At 43.1% G+C, this 18216-nt stretch overlaps 2 protein-coding genes across 6 annotated transcripts in view; one reads left to right on the top strand and one right to left on the bottom strand.

Moving 5' to 3' along the window:
- LOC125762071 (uncharacterized) overlaps nt 1-18216 on the bottom strand; it is a 494872-nt gene that overhangs the window by 197035 nt on the left and 279621 nt on the right. The gene's annotated exons all lie outside the window — the stretch shown is intronic.
- Nucleotides 1137-16469, top strand: LOC125762059 (sodium/hydrogen exchanger 9B2). 4 transcript variants are annotated; one of them, XM_049423794.1, is made up of 8 exons: nt 9933-11391; nt 11841-12174; nt 13070-13543; nt 15118-15293; nt 15397-15503; nt 15597-15764; nt 15831-15902; nt 15976-16469. In XM_049423794.1, the coding sequence occupies exons 1-8, from the start codon at nt 11364-11366 to the stop codon at nt 16273-16275; spliced, it is 1659 nt and encodes a 552-aa protein (XP_049279751.1). In that variant the 5' UTR covers nt 9933-11363; the 3' UTR covers nt 16276-16469. The 4 variants fall into 4 exon arrangements, with proteins under 4 accessions (XP_049279752.1, XP_049279751.1, XP_049279749.1 ...); XM_049423795.1 differs by lacking the exon at nt 9933-11391 and adding an exon at nt 1137-1607 and having other exon boundaries at nt 15597-15902; XM_049423792.1 differs by having other exon boundaries at nt 9939-11391; nt 15597-15902.

Here is an 18216-nt window from a genome sequence, read left to right on the forward strand (position 1 = left end):
TTGTCATTCACAAAACAGAACGAGTCAGAGTATTATTGCTCTTTAGTCGGCGTGATCTGCGCCTGTCTAAAGAAACACGCCGCGAGTTTAGCTTCGCGCACATGACATACGTTGTATTAGTCGCTGAGCACGTTATTTAGATTAGCAAAATGTTTTCTTTATCTTTTGTTTGTAGAAATTGTTGCCTTTGGACAACGTATACGCATACTTTCGGAACAATTAATTTGATTTTGCTTCTATTATTTGGTTCAATTAATTATATTATTGGCTTCTATTATGCTTGGATAATTCCTGTTATCTTCATCTACTAAAGGATCATTCAACTTTTGCATACCACTGGTAAAAGGGGTGGGAAGGTGGTTACTACCAGCGTTACGATTTGTTATATAGGGATGAGGGAGGATCATCTATGTGTTACTTTAGTTGAAGAAAGATGCATCTCGAATTCTTGATTTTTTAGCTAGCTATCGTGTTGCGAACAGTTAAGCAGTTTATTTGTCCAGTTTATCCATTCCGAACAGATTAGAATTAGATAATTAGATAACCGTTATCTATAATTTATTTGCGCTATTAACACACCATCGGAGAGAGGTTTTTGTCATTCATATACCTATAGCTTATCTAGCATGTACATTTTATCTCGTTTGGAGAAAGGTCTACAGTGACAGAACAGAAGTCTAAATCTGGCCTCTCGTCAGTCATCGATAAAGTGAGGCAGAAAATATGAATGAAGATCAAGGGTAAAATGATCAAATTCCTAGTTTTTTCGTTACGTAATAGTGTAATGATCCCTATGATGCACTTCAATGCACTAACCTGTATGCCTGTTACATCAAGTGCAAAATAATAGTCATTAGGAAATGTTTTGCAACTTTACTTTATTGGTCATTTAACATAAATCGTGTTGTTAGTGAGTTGTAAAACTTGAGATTGTTTATCACTTTTGTACAGCTTGAACTTGTGTGGGGAGATACCACACATACCATTTGTCTGCCTATCTGTTTAGAGGTTGACCGTGCAATGAATGGATCAGAGGAACAAATTGATTTATTGATTTATTGTTCAAACTGATAACATGTTACAACTTGTGTGGTTTTAAGTAAAAGTTAACAATTCTTTTGCAGTGTCTCAATCACGCCTACCACGTGTAATATTGCATCATTTAATTGTTAGTAAATCAAGGAGCGAAATCATGGTGCAAATCAAGATCAACGATGATGGAAGAGCCAAATAAGAAGAAAACAATTAAGTACCAACACAAATAAAGTGTAAATCTTTTGTTTACATAACTTTCTTTTTTTCTAAATAAAGTTATTATCAAAAAAAATTGTTACAAAAAAATTGTTAGCCTTGTAGTACACGTGGAAAACCCATTGTGATTTTTTAATTTGCACCACGCCCTCTAGCGATCGGTACTTGAAATGTTTTTGACAGCCGGGGTTTGTTTACATTTCTTAATTAAATTAGGAAACAAAACAAATCGTACGAATGTTACCAGATTAGTGGCACAGAAAATGTGTTATTAACGAAGAAAATTAATTGGTTTCAATCATTAAAAGAATGGACTAAAACAAGGAAACGTTACAACAGATGTTGAGAAGAGTAAGGTATGTAAAAATCGCGGACTTTTTAAAACCATTTTGATGAGCGGCTCCTAACTTTAGGTTCTATCGTAAGTTTTTGAATATGCGAAAACTGCACACAACATTTATTTTATGTACGTAAGCAATTAATGTACTTTCGATGTTGTCTGTTCGTTTTATTTAAGTTCTATGTCTTAATTTTAGGTTGACACGATCGTCTAGCGATCTTGTATTATGATGTTTATATGGATCCATGGAAGGAAGAGATCGTTTTACATCGAACGAGCTTCGATTTTTTGCAATAACGATTGCGAAATTGCAATAACGATGGAGCATTATTTTGCATAAATTTGCACAATGTAATGTATAAAGAATGAATATGGCATTTAAATTAGTTTGCTTTGCAATTATAATATTGCTTAAGATCTTAAGTGCCGTGAAGTGAAGTCAACTCCAATGGATGAATCGATCCCTCCCTTTCATCGTCTATCCACAAATAAATCGTAAATTAAAACTGAAACTTAAGCAGATTATCAACGGCATTGACCCTGTTTGAAAATGGATAAAACTCTTGCTTACAATGATGTTAGCCAGCTGTAGCCACTGTTTTACGATCAAGCACTTCCCAGTCACCGAAGAAAAAACATCTATTTACCCAAGAATGTTTATCGTTACCCCATTGAAGTAAAAATAAGCAGCAACACACATGTTGATTAGCATGTGTTATGTGCCAAAGCCGAGTGCTCTGTCTGTCGGGGGAAAAAGACAAAACTTGCCCGCCTTTCATCCAACCGCCGAATGGGTTCATTAAGCAGTTATTATTGACCCAACAAAATAACGATTAAATATTTTGTTTCGTTGCGTCCTCGGTTCTACTGGCGTACTTACGAAGTGGTTTTAACTAGCAACATACCGAGCGTTTTTACCCGGCTAAGATAATCACGATAATCACATAATTGTAACCACCAACCGAAAGCTGATAACCGGTTGAATGAATCTCACGCGAATAAAAGATTCATCAAACGGAATGCATTACAGACCATCGGGTGGACACCGAAAGGGCGACAGAAAAGATAACAAGACTGATCAAAGCAAAGGACCGAAACGTACGTCATTTCAGGCGCCTTGAATATCCTTGACTGATCCGAATCCTTGACGGACGGATAAGGAGCTGTATCGGGTAGCCTGGTAGCCCGAGCAGGCTCATAAAACCGAGAAATTATTGCAAGTGGTCGGAGCATTGGTGGAAGTGATAAATTTACGGTTGGAGTATGAATGCATTTTTGCGAATGCCAGCTGCTATCGGCGCCGTGTTGGCACTGACATACGCTCATTGTACCAGCAAGAAGCACAACAGTAAACAGAAGGATTTTACTTTCCTCCGTTTATTAGGACGGTGGAAGCTTTACGCCAACAGACGAGAACCGCTTATGGAAACCGGTGGAGGCAGGGCGTGATGGTGTATCACTGTCAAAGTACGCAAAACCATGCAGCAAAAGTTGCAGCTGGTGCATACCACCTCCGTAATACTTATCGATAGGGAGGAGCAGTGTGGAGGGCGGGAACCGGAAACCTTTTCCAAAATCTTACTATTATGCTTTTGTAAGCATCTGACACGAACTTAGCATTTTGCGCGCGTGTGACACCCTGAGACCGGGAGCCATAAATTTAGGTTTAGCGTTACCTCCCTCCCCCCAACCCCCTTAGTTCGGTCGGTAGCGCACATTGTCTTTTTTGGGCAGGATTTGGTGGCAGGTGAAAAATGGCGAAATTTAAGACACTCGCTAAAGGTGGTGCTCATTTTACCATTTTTGGGGGAATGATTTTCTTCTAGCAAACACACACGGATGAAGATCCAACGCTGAATACATTTTTTTTACCGCAAAAACAAATTTAGGCGGAAAAGAACCGGAAAGGGAATCCCGAATTCCCGAGAAGCTGACGCGTGAAGCTGACACTAATGTTACCGTGGGTTGCCACAGACACTGTGACACATCCGATTTATGGGCGATGTCAAGGGTGCTGCGCATGCCACGCAACGCGACCGGCAGTGACCATCATTGAAGCGATCTTTGCTAGTGTTAGAGACCAGTGCTTACATCCTTGACGCTTTTGGAGGAGGATTTACTGTTGTAAAATGTATTTTGATTTGAACTGTTTGGGTTTTAATTTATTTTATAATATATTTTATAATCTATTTTATAATATATATGTATATGGTACTTTTACTGTATTAAAAAACTATGAGGAAGAAATGATTGTTAGCAGTAAAGAATGTCTTTAAAAATGTGCTTTTCTTAATTTTTTTTCGAAGCTACCAATTACAGAAGTCAAACAACTACAGAAGAAAGGGTCGAACATGGAAAAAGGAGATAAATTTCAGCAAATTGTACTTCATACAAAATGTTGTAATAGCACCCAAAAGCAGCAAGTCTTTCCCAGTTTATCGACTCAACACATCAAGAAGGGATTTCAAATGTCTGTACCATCATTAGAAGAAATGTTTCCTACTGTGCCATGTAAAACCTAATGGGCAATTGTATTATTTAATGCATTTTTTTTTGGTTTTACTTTTCCCTTGACCCTCCTCCATTCTCGAGTGCATAAATCGTAACTTCTAATCGCTTCTTCTTTCACTGTTTGACCATTAAATGTATCCTTCGCTCGGTTTGAAGTGCGCTCGATCGGTCGACCGGATTATCAAGTTGGTCAACTTCACATAGCCAAGCTAATGTGGTTTTGACCCTTTTTTCCCACAACCCCCTCCCCATCACCTTTTCCGTTGGTACCTCTAGCTTTCTCTTTTGAAAATGTTTCCCAGTGTTAAGATTATGCTCGGGACGGAGAATCCTTTTTGTTTCTAGGGCGGCCATTAAGTAAAAGCGAAAGCGATGTGGAAAAATAGTACCCCCACTTCTTTCTGCCGGTCAGCCCCCCGTCTCGCCCGTCTCAAACATGTCGGCCTGCATGCGTGTGTCACGGCGGTCCGAGACACGTTCGTTGGATTATATTTTACTTTTATTCCCTCACTTAATTAATAATGATTGTCATCTTCTGCGGTAATTAAAGAAACCGGCACCGGAAATAGGGAAACTGCCCGACTGTGGGGGGGGGGGGGGGGGGTGCGGTTCGGTAAGGTCGGTCGGTCTAGGGAAAACGTGAATTCTGTCACCCATTCGCTGGGTTTTCCCCACTGTCACCGTGAAAAGGCCACCGGGGACATTAAGATGTCAGATGAATTCAAAGTTATCAGTGCATGTTGGGTCGGACCGAACGGACATACGAGAGGCGCTTCAGTCGAAAGGTTTCGCCTTTTGCTCAGTGCCTTTTCGCAATCTTTTACTTCTGCGCCTGCAAACTCCTCTTGCAGGGGTTTTCTTACGATTGTCAGTCAAAGTTTTCCGGTACTGAGAAGTGTGTCCCGAGTTTCTTTTCGGTAGGTGGATAAAAAGTTAATGTTGGCTATTTTTATCTGGCAGGTCGAATCTTGTTGGGCCCTCTCACAACAACGCCACCCTAAACCGAATGGTTGGGTGTAGATCACAGGAGCGGAGCGGAACGGATGAACGGTACCAAAAACTGATGAATGTGTTCACCGATTGCGCAAACCTCGGGGCCCTCCTTCCCCACAACCACAAGACAGCGGAAGATGTGGCGCTCGGGAGGGCAATGTTTCGCTCAAAACGGATCATCTCCGGGGAATTTTAAGGAAAGTTTATTGGTGTCGTCTACGTTAGTACTGTGCGGTTTTTGGTCAGAGCAGAGAACCGAGAAAGAAAGACGAATCCGACTGTACACGCCAATGATAGATGATACCCGTAAATGATATCTCATCGTTTATCGCGGTGGCATAAAATGACCGGCACAGTACTTTTGGTTGGTGTGGTCCCACCCCCCAACGGCTTCGGAATGCTCTCACTGTCACCGTCGATCTATTTTAATCTGTGGTTTGTCATAATTTTGTTCGGAAGGCAGAAAAATGACCACTTGAAATGGGGGTTTTTTTTAGTTTCGATGGGCTGGGCGACCCGAATACGGCCGGAAACGATCCGTATTCGTCAGGAACAAGGCAGCTTGCGAAATCGTGGCAATTTTTAATTAAACCGAGGTGCCCATTAGACGTGCTGGGGAAGCGGGGGGGAGTAAAGCACATTTGTGTCGCAAGATAGGGAATTGAAAAATGAATATTGACCGTACGAAGAAAAGCACTCATAAAATTGCTAACTGACTGGTAGTGAATTTCTTTTAACATGCTCTTGTTGTTATGGATCAGCCAGTCCGGTACAACCATGGACATCGCTGTGACCCATTAGAAGTACGTGATCATCCTTTTTTTTTGTTTTGCTTGTGTGTTTGTCGTTTCCCACCCGGACGTGCGCTTCAAGTGCATTATTTATTTTCTATACATCCCTTCACCAGCGCAAGGGTGAAAAAACCCGGGTAAAAACATAATTTCCGTTCCATTTTACGATTTCGACGTTAAACTTCACGAGCTCTTGCTCCGTGTTGTAGTGCTGTGCTGTTCGTGTCCTTTCCCCTTTATTCGGTTCGGTCAGTTTCGGTCTCTCTCATTGATCGATTGATAGGTGGGGGTTTGTTTCACGCAATCCCGGGCGTAAAGGGTCTATTAGCCCATTTATGATGTATGTAGTGTTGATTTTTAGTACCCTTTTCCGGTAATCTCACTGTTGCCCTCACACACATACACACTCTCTTTTTGAAAAAAAAAACGGAGATGAAATCATGCCTGAAATTGACGCAGTGAAACGAAATTTCTAAACGATTTCTCTATCCTTTGGTGCGAAGCGTGTCACGTTTTGTGTTACGGTCGATCATATGAAGGGACAGTCCGAGATCTGGACAGGGGGCTCGTAGCGGCTCCCTTAGGTACAGGTACCTTTCCATCGTCCCATTCTTAATCCAATTTATGTGCTCCTATAGCAGCTTCACAAATTCTGTGGTACCGTACCGAGACAAGGGATCTCCCTACGTGCGTTACGATCACTGAAGCATGGGAAAACGGTAACGTGAAATTAACGTAATAAATTTTTATTATTGTGGAATCGAGATAAAAAAGGGACATATAAAGAATGGCGTGTACCCATTAGCACCTTTTGCTGAGTTCAATCACTGGCGGCTGGTACGAAAATGGAACGAAAATTGCCTGAATGTCAGCCGATCGTATCAGTCTTGTCTTTCGCTAGCTGATCGATAAGATGTGCAGGTCAAGTGGCAGCGAAAGAATTGCCAGACAGCCTTTCACTAGCCGGTAATTAATACTCCCGTGACCGAATTGCCTACCGGAAAAGCGACACCGACCGACATGACATGCACGTGCAACCAGGGGAAATTTATAGCTTCCTTCGGTGCCTTTGCCACGCGAAACAGGCGGAAAACTGCACACAACCCAAAAGTGAAGGTAATGGAGAAAATTTGGCAAATTTAAAGCGAAAACTTTGTCGCTCGCGCTTTACACATTTTCATTTTCACTGTACGTCTTCCTTATTTCCACCGGGAATGGCACAGCACGGGCTCCTCCCCGATGTAGGAATCCTGGAAAGAGCATGAAGTTTTCAGTGTAAATTTATCACTTTTAATGTGACACCGTCTTCCATTCGATGGTTAACGTTGCCAGTTCGGTGTTGCTTGGTTGCCTTGGACAGCTCGTACCCCTAACCGGAAGAAACCCCCGCCCCCGAAACGATGTGACGCTAACTTTCGTTGGCCACTATCGGAATCACCAGCACCTAGCACCGTTGGGTGTATCAGTAGTAGCATTCTAATACCGGCAAACCGATTGTGTGCGCTGCGCCGTACCATGTCGAAGATCGTCTCTCTCCGACACATGGCCATGCTCTAGGCTTGAGGATTGTAGTAGGAACATTTGGGAGAAAAAAAACTGTCGGCAAAATGGAAAAAGCAAAAGCTCTCACCCACCTCCAAAAAGAGTAAAGGTGAAATGGCTGCTCTGTGGTACGATGGCCGTTGTCGGAAAAGCATAAAAATGTTTCGCCAAAACGACGACACTCGTTGTGATAATTAAAATTAATTTTATGGAATGTTCTGTAACCTCTTTCGGTACGTTTCTAGCCCGTAGAAGGAAGGTTGAAGAATTTCTTTGTGTGTATTTTTTTTTCGTTTTTTGCTGCCGGTCTCAAACCGGTGCGAACTGTTGAAAATGCAATCTTTTCTATGCTCGCGCTTGGTGTGGTGTTTCGGGTTTGGAGAATTAGGGCGCAGAGGATTGTTTGAGAAGGTTAGTTGTCGGTGGAAGTTTACATGGGAAGTGCAGTTGCGTATATTTGAAAACCTTCCGCTTAATGGTTGACCTCCACCGCACCATTCGTTCGTTCGTTACTTTCCAAGACCGGCATCCTGGTACATGGTACCACACGTTCAATTCATTAGCTTTCGCTCTCCGGTGTTACCGTTCCTTTGCTTTACTCTTGTTGGGAACCACCTTTGGATGAAATCGTCGAAGAAGAAGTTCGTTAAGGGTGGTCAAAATCCGGCATCGTAGCACATAGGTACCAGTGGGAAAATTTGTTGCTTCTTCTAAAATATATTATTCCTTGTTGGTTAGTTTTGCATCCTTGCAAGAATGCCTCAATGCATGAAAGATTTGAGGGACAAGATTTTAAAGAAGTTTAAAGGTTTCCTTTTACTTTACATTTACAAAAACTTTTGCAACATGGTTTTATACTACAAACACCTAAAATCAATATCGGTGTAATTTCGAAAACCTCTGATGTTCGATATCAATTTTGTCCATTGGTCGGTAGCGAACGTACAAGATTCCCTAGAGAAAACCCGTAGTTCCTTTTCCCCTGTAAGGCATCGTGTATCGTTGACGGAGGGTTTGGCGTTGTGTGGGAAAAAGTTTCGGTGCAAATTGTAAAAGTTTTCACGCTCACTTCCATCGGCACGGGGACGGGAAATTGATGGAGTTACGATGCATGTGTAACACTCGCTAGGCGAGTAAGAGGGTTCCGATAGGATCTCTCTCGATAATGTTATCAAAACAACAAGTCGTTTGTAATTTCCTAAGAAGAAGACGGATACCTTTACCGTACAAGCTGGGGCATCTTATCGGGCAAAAGAAGGAACCATAATTGAAATCCAATCAATCCGACAAATTCGATGGCCATCTCTCACCCGCTCGGTGCGCACGGATGTATGTGAACGGTTTTTGGCCGGAAATGTCCGGTGAAGATAATCGTCGTAATCGCATGAAACACACTTGAAATTCTTCTCGAGAATCAAATTGACTGTATGAATTTCCCGTCATAAATATGATAAAACTGAGCTTTCCACGTGCTTCAATTCCTTCCCGGCTGGAGACGGGGGAGACCCGTCCCAGGACGTCATGCAGCGTTGCGGAGCAAGATGGAATCGTCCGTGATATAGTCGAACACAGTTGTTGCTTGTACCGTGCACAGTTTGTGTGCAAACCCCTTTATTTCGGGGAACGCGGGGAGGGCCGGATTTTGTGATGTTCTCGTATTGCAAGGAGGTACATTGCGAAGGAAGGTAGAAAACCCGGAAAAGTTTTCCAAAATCCCTCCCAAAAACCAAACCTTGCCAAGCCAGCTGTATGCATGTTGGTGTTGGTGTGCTTTTTGTACGTACGTATCAGTGTGGCCATCTCTATCGATTCATGCCTTGCGGACTGATTTCCGGACCGGTGAAAAGCATCATCGGAACGGTTTGGTCGAACATAAGTATTTCCATTCATACAAACTTAATAAGAACCGGATCAAAGCTCCTCATATTTTGTGTTGAAATTGTACTCACGTCCGGCACGGCAGCAGCAGCAGCAGCAGAACTGTGGAGGAAGTTTCTGTACTGCAATTTTATGCATCATTCAAATCGAAGAGAATGGGAAAGCGGGAAAGGAATGAGGGGTGGCCACCAGATTGAACGGATCGGTTGGGGAGGGGAGTGAATGTATGTATACGAAAAGCGGAAATGCAAAATGCTGGAAATTGATGCAGCAGAAACAACCAGACAGAGCAGCCCGGAATTGGGTGGGGGAGAGGTAGGAACAGGTGAAGGAATAAAAGGACCAAAAATATTCCAAAAACACAAACTCTATGGTAAAACTATCTCCAGTTTGTCCAACCGCACCCTATACTTCTAACGAGTGCACGAACCAGGGGTCCCACCATTACGCCATTCACCATGCCCACCATCAGCATCGGCATCATCATCATCATCATCGTTTGGGGATCGACAGCCATACAAATACACACACATCTCCACAACCGGTCTACCGGAAGAAGCGCAAATTTCCGGGTTTCCCTGAGGTTTGTTCCGGTATCACGTTTGCATATGTATGTAGGCTCCCGCCATAGAATACTGCAGTTCTCGGTGGGTGCTTGCCAAGGTGGTGCACGTATGCACCTGTGTGTCTTTCATTCCTCCATTATTTTCAACCAGCCGTTTTTCATCCGTTTTGCTTCGGTTCATACATGTATGCATTCGTCGTTTGCAAAGCTGGTCGTTTGTTGGTGGTTCCAGGTAAAACTTGTCTCCAGTTCAGCTCACCGCACCGCCGGGACACAGTTCTCTACACTGACCACACACATACACACCCTTTTGGTCCGGTTGACCACCATCGGTTGGTTGTGGGAGAAAGAGTGAAAGCACTTCAAAATTGTCCTGGAACGTGTGTCTCACCCTGTCACCCCCAGAGAGCTTCTCCAGGAAGAGAAGCTTTTAAGTTTTGGCCAAGTTGTTTTGTTATGCGTAACATCACCAAATTCTATAAGACGATTAGGCTGGACCCAGAACCCTAGCAGGCAGCGCTAGCAATAATTCGTTCCATAGAATCGGGAAGATCCATTCATCAGTTGCCGATCGTTTCTTGTCCCTTTTGCTCGGTATTACTCTTCCCCCAATGGCACTGGAGAATAAATATACAAACCAGGAAATGAAGGGGAGATGCATTGGGTGGTAGGGTAAGAAGGTTTTTAGTTTTACTGCAAGTTGCTAGGAAATTACCCCCTGCATTTGTGTAATTGGGTGCCAAGGCATATCAGGAGAACCACTGCAATGGACATTTGCTCCTCGGAAACTCGGACGCTTATTGATCGGTGGTGTATTACTTTCTTTTGGTACAGGTACATACGTACATTCATCTGTCTGATAACGAGAAACTCGGTACAACATGCGGTGGTAATAGGAACCAAAGGCATTTCACCATTTTTCAATCAAACATTGCCTAATTCACTGGAAAGACCCCACAGGAAGCAACATTTACATTCATCATATAGCAATTGGTTTCGGCTTCAGGTTGTAGTTAAGAAGTGTCTCTGTATATCGTTCTACTGCTAAAGATAAATCCAGAATGTTTGCAGACGGCAAAGCCAAACGTTGTAAATGGGACAACATCTATGATTCTGCCAAACTGGACCACCGATAGGATTTTTTTTTCTTATAGATCTTTACCCAATGTTTCGGATACCACTGCCGGTGTAATGTATCGTCGAGTAAACAGTAGATAAAAACAGATAAAAGTAATTAAATGTTCCCATAACGCCCCGGTTGAGAGCAGTTGGGTATAAAAGGAAGTAACCCGATATGTGAGCGCTTTTTTTTGTTTGTTTGGCCTGTAAAGCCGTTCTCGGCTCAGTTTCATGAAGATGATGTGAGGTAAAACTCCGGTGTAGTTGTACGGTAGTGAATCTAAATACAGTTTGTCTTCGTACGGTTGTGCGTGCAGACAGAGTTGACAACGTGAGCACAAGATTGTGAAGCGCCAAATTTGAAGATTATTCGATGCCGCATCCATTGACTCCACCGAGAAGTAAGTACGACTATGGTGAATGGACTAGCTGCGGCAAGATGCTACAAAACAAACCGAGGGAGACGATACAGCCGTCGTTTGTCGACGTCTCACAATTAATCAGTCATAATTGATAACGTCAACCATGTGGTAGACCTCGGAGACGCGGTCACGCCGAGCGTACACGAGCGTCTGGCAGTGATGATTAGACGTTCGGCAAGCATTTACTCTCTGGGTAGCATTGCCACACGGTAGTAGAAGCAGCAGTCTTCTAGCTGGACAGTGATTTCAGTGAAGCGTGCTGTGTGTGCGGCCACAATCCGCGGCGTATCTTTGACACAATGGAAGGAAAATGTAATGTGTAGTTTGTATTGAAGGACCGTCTTTGGTCAAATCATAAACGGTGTATCTGAACGTGCCGAACGGGGCTCTAATCGCTTATTGTATGTTTCATCTTAATACACATTCAGTTTACATCACATCCGTGGAAGAAGGCACCGTAGAAGACGCGAACGCACCGCGGACGAACGGTGGATCGGCGGTAGCAGTGGAAGAACTGAACAGTGGCACATCATCGGTAGTGATTCCGTCGATCGATTTGGCCATGGCATTAAGCAAACAACAGACCGGCAACGACGGTGCACTGCCACTGACCAGCGTCAGTGATAGCGAATGGCATCCGGTGAGAGTGGTCTCCGGAGATGAGGGTGGAAATGGGGTGCCACAGCTTTACACGCGCCCTGTCAGCCCGAATGAACATGCAATGACGACGACGACGACGACGATTTCAACGATAGCTCGCAAGTATATGATGATGATTTTGTTATGATAAACGATCTTGTCTATTTGTAGCGATATTGACAGGTAGATGTGGGCATACAAAAAAGAAAACCGTTGATAGAACTGTTAACATATTATAGGGTTTTGTGGCGGTAGAAGCCATCGAATATAGGTAACAGTGCCAAGTGCAAATGGAAATGTTCAATGCCAATTAAAAGCAGGAAACATCTTCATCTAATGAGTACGTAAAATAGTACTACAGCGAAGGAAGCAATGTTTGATGTCTTGTCGAACGTTTTAATGATCTTGAGTTACGCTAATTGATTGCGTCCTTCATATATGGTTTTTTGAGAAGAAATGGTAAATGTGTAACTAATTCTTGATTCTTTTTAAGTCTTAGACAGCGGATTAAATTTAAATGGTTTCTGTATAAGGATTTCTTAACTCATGCATTTTCAAAACTTCAGTTGAGAATACTTTGTACAACATCAAGTGTATTTTGCACAAGTTCCAGCAAGTGGGAAAGATTGTAAATTGAAAACTCTTAAGAAAAAAGCATCTTTACCTTTCTCATTTGAAAACGAAACCTTTGTAAGACGTTTTTTTATGTCTACGAGCATTTATAGGCTAGTGTCTGAATTAATATTTTATTTTAATGTAAGTAAAATCGTTACCAAATTTATGAATAATATTTAGTACGCTCCTTAATTAGTATACAAAATGGGCAAAATAATGAATCTAATAACAACATAATTTAAGACATTTGGGCAGAACGCAGCGGAGGTAATGACGCAGGTGAATGTTTGGCTAAACCTTGGTAGCGGCTGTTCTCGCCAGCAAATGAAATTGTTTGGATGAAATCGACCGTGTTGTATTGCATACTCACCGTCCCTTTTTTTTGCTTCTTCCTTCCCCCTAGATGTCCAGCGCTGGAGCGTAACTGGCCCATCACGTCGCAACCGTTGGCATTGTTGATCGTATTTGGGCTTCTGTGGGCCATAGCATACGCCATCCTACCAACGGAACTGTCCCATCCTGCCGGCGGCCTGATGCGACTCATGTTCCTGTTCGTCGGTGCTCAGGCCTGTGGCATTCTCGTTTCGCTAACCGGACTGCCGGACATGCTCGGTATGCTGTTTTGGGGAGTACTGTACGCCAATGTAGGATGGGCCGACTTTACCGGATACGAGCGGGTCGAGGTGTTTCTGCGCGAGATGGCGCTCGTCAACATAATGCTGCTGGCCGGGCTGGGGCTGGACTACGCCGCCCTGCGGAGTTTGTTTCGCTTCATCATGCAGCTTACACTGGTACCGACCGTGGCAGAGGTTGTGGCCGTCGCGGTGCTTTCCCATTACCTCCTCGATTTACCGTGGCTTTGGGGTGTTTTGCTCGGGTAAGTTGCTATCCATTCGAAGGTGAATTTCCTCGTTGTTGTTGTTGTTGTTGTTGTTTTGCTTGTTATTACAAAAGGTGTCAGCGACCAAAGAGGAGGGAATTAAATCCTTTAATTTGGTTTTAAACGTGCCACCTACCCCTGGAGTACAAGTGAGAAACGCACGTGTGGTGGAGTTGGGTTTTGCGGAAGTACAATGCCACCGGCTAATGGAAGTTGCAATGCACTAAAAGCCACATAAAAGAACTTCCCACAATGGTCCTTCTTCGAAAGTGTACGGTACCCTCTTATCCTGGCTACGCTGGGGGCGCTTGGTCCCACTCAGATTCCGTCACGCCAAGGTTTTGTGTTCCATTTCATCCATTCCGCCGGAAGCGACCCAACATCATCGAAGGATGAAGGCACCATCGGCAGGGGTGTGAATAGGAAAAAGGGGTTCAGGAACTGTTGTGCCACCCGCTTTCTAGGGTAGCGAAGGCAAGAAAAGAATTTTCTAACCCATGGAAATGGTTCTCGGTGCGGTGCGCTAAAGGATTCGTGAAACATTTTCATTCCCTTCCTCCCTCCCCCAGGAGGAAGCTCCAGGAAGGCCGAGGTGAAAGTAATGCATTACAACGCACAGCAACAAAAAAATCACTCAAGAACATAACGCGTTTTTGAAGGGTAAACGGAGGATATGGACAAGTTCGGGAACTTGAGCGGGTAAGGGACAAAAGGACGCGGCAGGCAGGCAAAATAGAAAATCTTTAACGGGAAAATGAACGTAACAAAAAAAAAAACAACCCATGGTTACGGTTCATTATTACGCCATTGCGAGCGGGCGCCCTAAATGGATTGCTGCAATTGCTTCCTCTGTGCCATCCATCTCAACCGTTGGATTATCGCCAAACCCAATTCCCGGGGATAAATCTGTACATGAGCGCGCGCGCGCGTGTGTGTGTGTACCAGCGTCCGCGCGGTTGATGAAAATCAATTTCATTCCACTCGATGAAAGAGCAGAAAGGAAGAATAAAAAACCCCCCTAGCGTCCCGTGAATGGAAGCCGTCATTTGCAGCATCCCGATGCAGTATTGCAGAATTTTTCTTCCTTTTTTTTCTTCACGTTTACCACGCTCGAAGGATTGTCTTTTCGTCACTTTTTCTTCCCGCTTTTGAGGCGTGTACGATGGTTTGAGTGGCGGAATAAATCCCTTCTATTCGAGCCCCTTTTGATAGAGTGGTTCCAACCATCTTAGGCCACCGAATCATCATCGTGTTTTTTAATGGGTTTACACTAGTGAATGCATCCCAACCCAACCACAAGGAGGTTAGTGCAATTTTGTGTGACCTTCCCCGCCCGGGTAGTGCGGCTGTTGCATGCTAGTGTTTGGAAATCCTCTTGCGAATTGAGTGAAAAACGATTCTTCCAGTTGGGAAGTGCATTGCAGAGCGCAAGATGATAACCCGGGTGCGGACGGGAGGGGATAACGAATGAGAGGAGAACGGTGTGAAATATAAAAATGTTGGGCGCGGTGATAAAACTGTGCTGAAATTTAAAATTTTCCCCCTCAAACCCATCTTACCTTTCGTTGCAGCCTGGTCGAAACTGCCATCTCGCCGAACGTCGTCGTTACCGTGCTGCTCCGGCTGAAGGAAGAACGACTCGGGTTGAATAAAGGAATTCACACATTAATCATCGCCATGACAAGCTGTAATGATGTTCTGGCAATTTTCCTGTTCGGCGTCATTCTGGGTGTGATATTTTCCACCGGTAAGCGCAGTTACTAGTTCGCAGTTAAATCGGAGGTTTCCCCCAGGTTCACTACTAACCGTACGTGTGGTGCGCCCTATTCTTCGCACACACTCTTTCCCAGGCGATCTCACCAGCCAGATCCTGCAGGGACCGATCGGTATCGTAATTGGGCTCGTCTACGGGAGTCTGTGCGGTCTTGCGCTGCTGTACGTGCCCTCTTATCACGCGGTAAGCAGTCAGCGGTCTGTCATGACACGTCGCTTGATGTTAATATTTTAATTACACTCACTCGCACATTTCGCTCCATTTCGCTTTCCGCAGAAATACACTAACGGGTTGCGGTTTACGATGGCGGCGCTGGCCGGTACGCTGTCGGTGGTGGGAAGCAAAAAGGTCGGGTACCCTTCGGCAGGTGCGCTCGGTTGTATTGTGACGGCGTTTGTTGCCGGTACGGGATGGCGCAAACGGCCCCCGACCGAGTGCAACGAGGTGAGCATGTATTTGGATTTGCTGTGGAAATTTTTGAAGCCTGTATCCTTTTCATTGATCGGGAAGGAGGTTAATTTTTCGGTGCTAGAAGGCGAAACTGTCTTGTACGGAGCGATTACACTGTTGGCGGCAGTGTTGGTAAGTATAATTGCGGCGATACTTTCTTTTAATTAATTTATTGTTTGATCACATCAACCGTTACATGTTACAGCTGCGATTGATTTTTTCCTACCTTTCTACGATGGGCAGTGAGCTAAACTGGAAAGAGAAGGCGTACGTCACGTTATCTGGCTTTCCCAAAGCTACCGTGCAAGCTGCATTGGGACCGGCCGCTCTGGATCTTGCTCGCAGTCTAAATGCTACCGATGAGTACCCGCGGGCACAAACCGTACTGATTGTAACGGTGCTGGCAATCATTATGACTGCTCCGCTTGGTGCGTTACTGATGATCAAATTAGCTCCGCGTTGGCTGAAACAATCGAAAGATGAGCGAACGGATCAATACAGTTGATCTTTAACTTAAAGTGCAAAGCAACACGAAAGTACTTAAATTGTGAACACTTACTTGAATCTTGGTACTTTATTTAATGTAACAGAGACTTACAACTGTATCAGATACGGGTCGTTAGAGCTAAACGTTATGTTTTGTAGGATGTTAAATTCTACCTAATGTAGGTAAATTATATAAATCGAATATTCCAAAAAGATTTCTATTCAGCTACTTAAACTATCAAACCAAAATAAGCGAAGAAATTTAATATTTTAATAAAAACAAAAATTCTCATTGGTAGAAGTCTGTCTGCAATGTCCAATGTCCTTCTTGCCACGATCTATAGAAAAGCAATAAAACGCTCACCATGAAGTGGTGGAATGCATAATTTCTTACCGCAGCAGGAAATGATTTGAATTTTTCCTGCTGCAAACTATAAAACTATAAATCAATGTGAAAATTTCTGCGACTCTCAGTTGCGAACCGGGTAGGTAAGTTTTTGAATGGACGGAACCGCTTAGCTGTGGCAAGTTTCGCAAACCGTCACACCGTCATACCAGGCCACGGTTTGCCACTCATGCGGATGATAGCCATCGGGGTTCCGCAGGCAAATCAGAGCTTAACTTACCACAATCGGCTTGCGTTTGCGCCACGTCGTTATGGACCTTTTGGAAAAGTTTTGAAGCAAAGTTTTGCCTTCTTTCATCATCTTTTGGTGTTCGTTTTTTTGGGGGCACATTCTTTTTTTTTTTGGTAAGTCCCATCATTCCATCTAACCTCCAGGGGGAAAGCTTGTTCAATCGGCCTGCTTTAAGATTGCGCTTACCAACTAACGACACACAGACACTCACACTTTCGTCGGTTTTCGCCAACGGTTATAAAATTGTTGAAACGTTTTGGATGCGATTCATTTCTTTGGTACGCTCTTAGCTTCACCGTGCTGCCAATGGTGTTAGCAGAACTAGCAGAACCAACAGGAAAAAAAGTATCCTTAGAGCTGTTGCAAACTTTTCCGAAACATGGCAAATCGTTAAATGGTTCTGTGTTTGGTACCATATTTTTTTGCCTGTTTGTTACTTGAGATGTATTAGAAAGTTTTAAAAATGCACAATTCGCCAAACTTGTAATGGTGTTTTGTTGGAAACATAGGTACTAAATGCGTCAGTGAGTGAGTGAAAAACAAATTGAGGAAAACATACCATTGTAAACATGCACTTTTTCGAAGTTATACCTAGAGCTTTGATGACAAATGAAAAGCTCTTATATCGTTAAAAAGTAGGTGGAGAGTAAGTGAATTAAATTCACCGTTTTCCTTAATCTGAAGGTATCGTGCGACGGCGGTCGTTCTAGTAGAATGATTTAAAATTATAAAGAAAATATTCCAATATTTTTTTTTATTAGCTTAGGGACGGCCAGGCCGTATATCTATATTCCACTATGTGATAATAAAAAAATGAAAAATTGCATAGACATATGAATAATATAAATTAGATATTTTGGTTGTAATTTTACATGAATGTAATTTGTAAAAAAATCCTGTTTTATGCTTTAAATTTGCTAGAAAAAAAAACTCTTTCCCCAAACACTTTTAATTAATATCTGCTCATAAGCTTTTCTCTAGGGATTGATTACAGTACTGTACAGCATGTTTATCGATTGATTCATTTAGTTGCAAAAATAATCATTGCATTGTAATGTTGATGCTTGTGCTTCATGATTGAATGTTAATGAATTGTTTACTTTGGATCGCGATTGCAGGAACGCGGCTGTGCATGCATTCAGTGAACCATTATGTAGCAATGGGGATGAATAATAATTTGTTTTCATCATCCACTATTCGTATAGAAAGCAAATGTGCTTTATTCCAAAGCAAATACAAATTTCAAACTCAATCAAACTCCACTTCAACGAATAGGGCTAAAAATATAGGTTTCTAACACGTATTTCATATAAACTTTTCTG

Source organism: Anopheles funestus, chromosome 2RL (genome assembly GCF_943734845.2).
Source record: "Anopheles funestus chromosome 2RL, idAnoFuneDA-416_04, whole genome shotgun sequence".
Classification (NCBI taxonomy): domain Eukaryota; kingdom Metazoa; phylum Arthropoda; class Insecta; order Diptera; family Culicidae; genus Anopheles; species Anopheles funestus.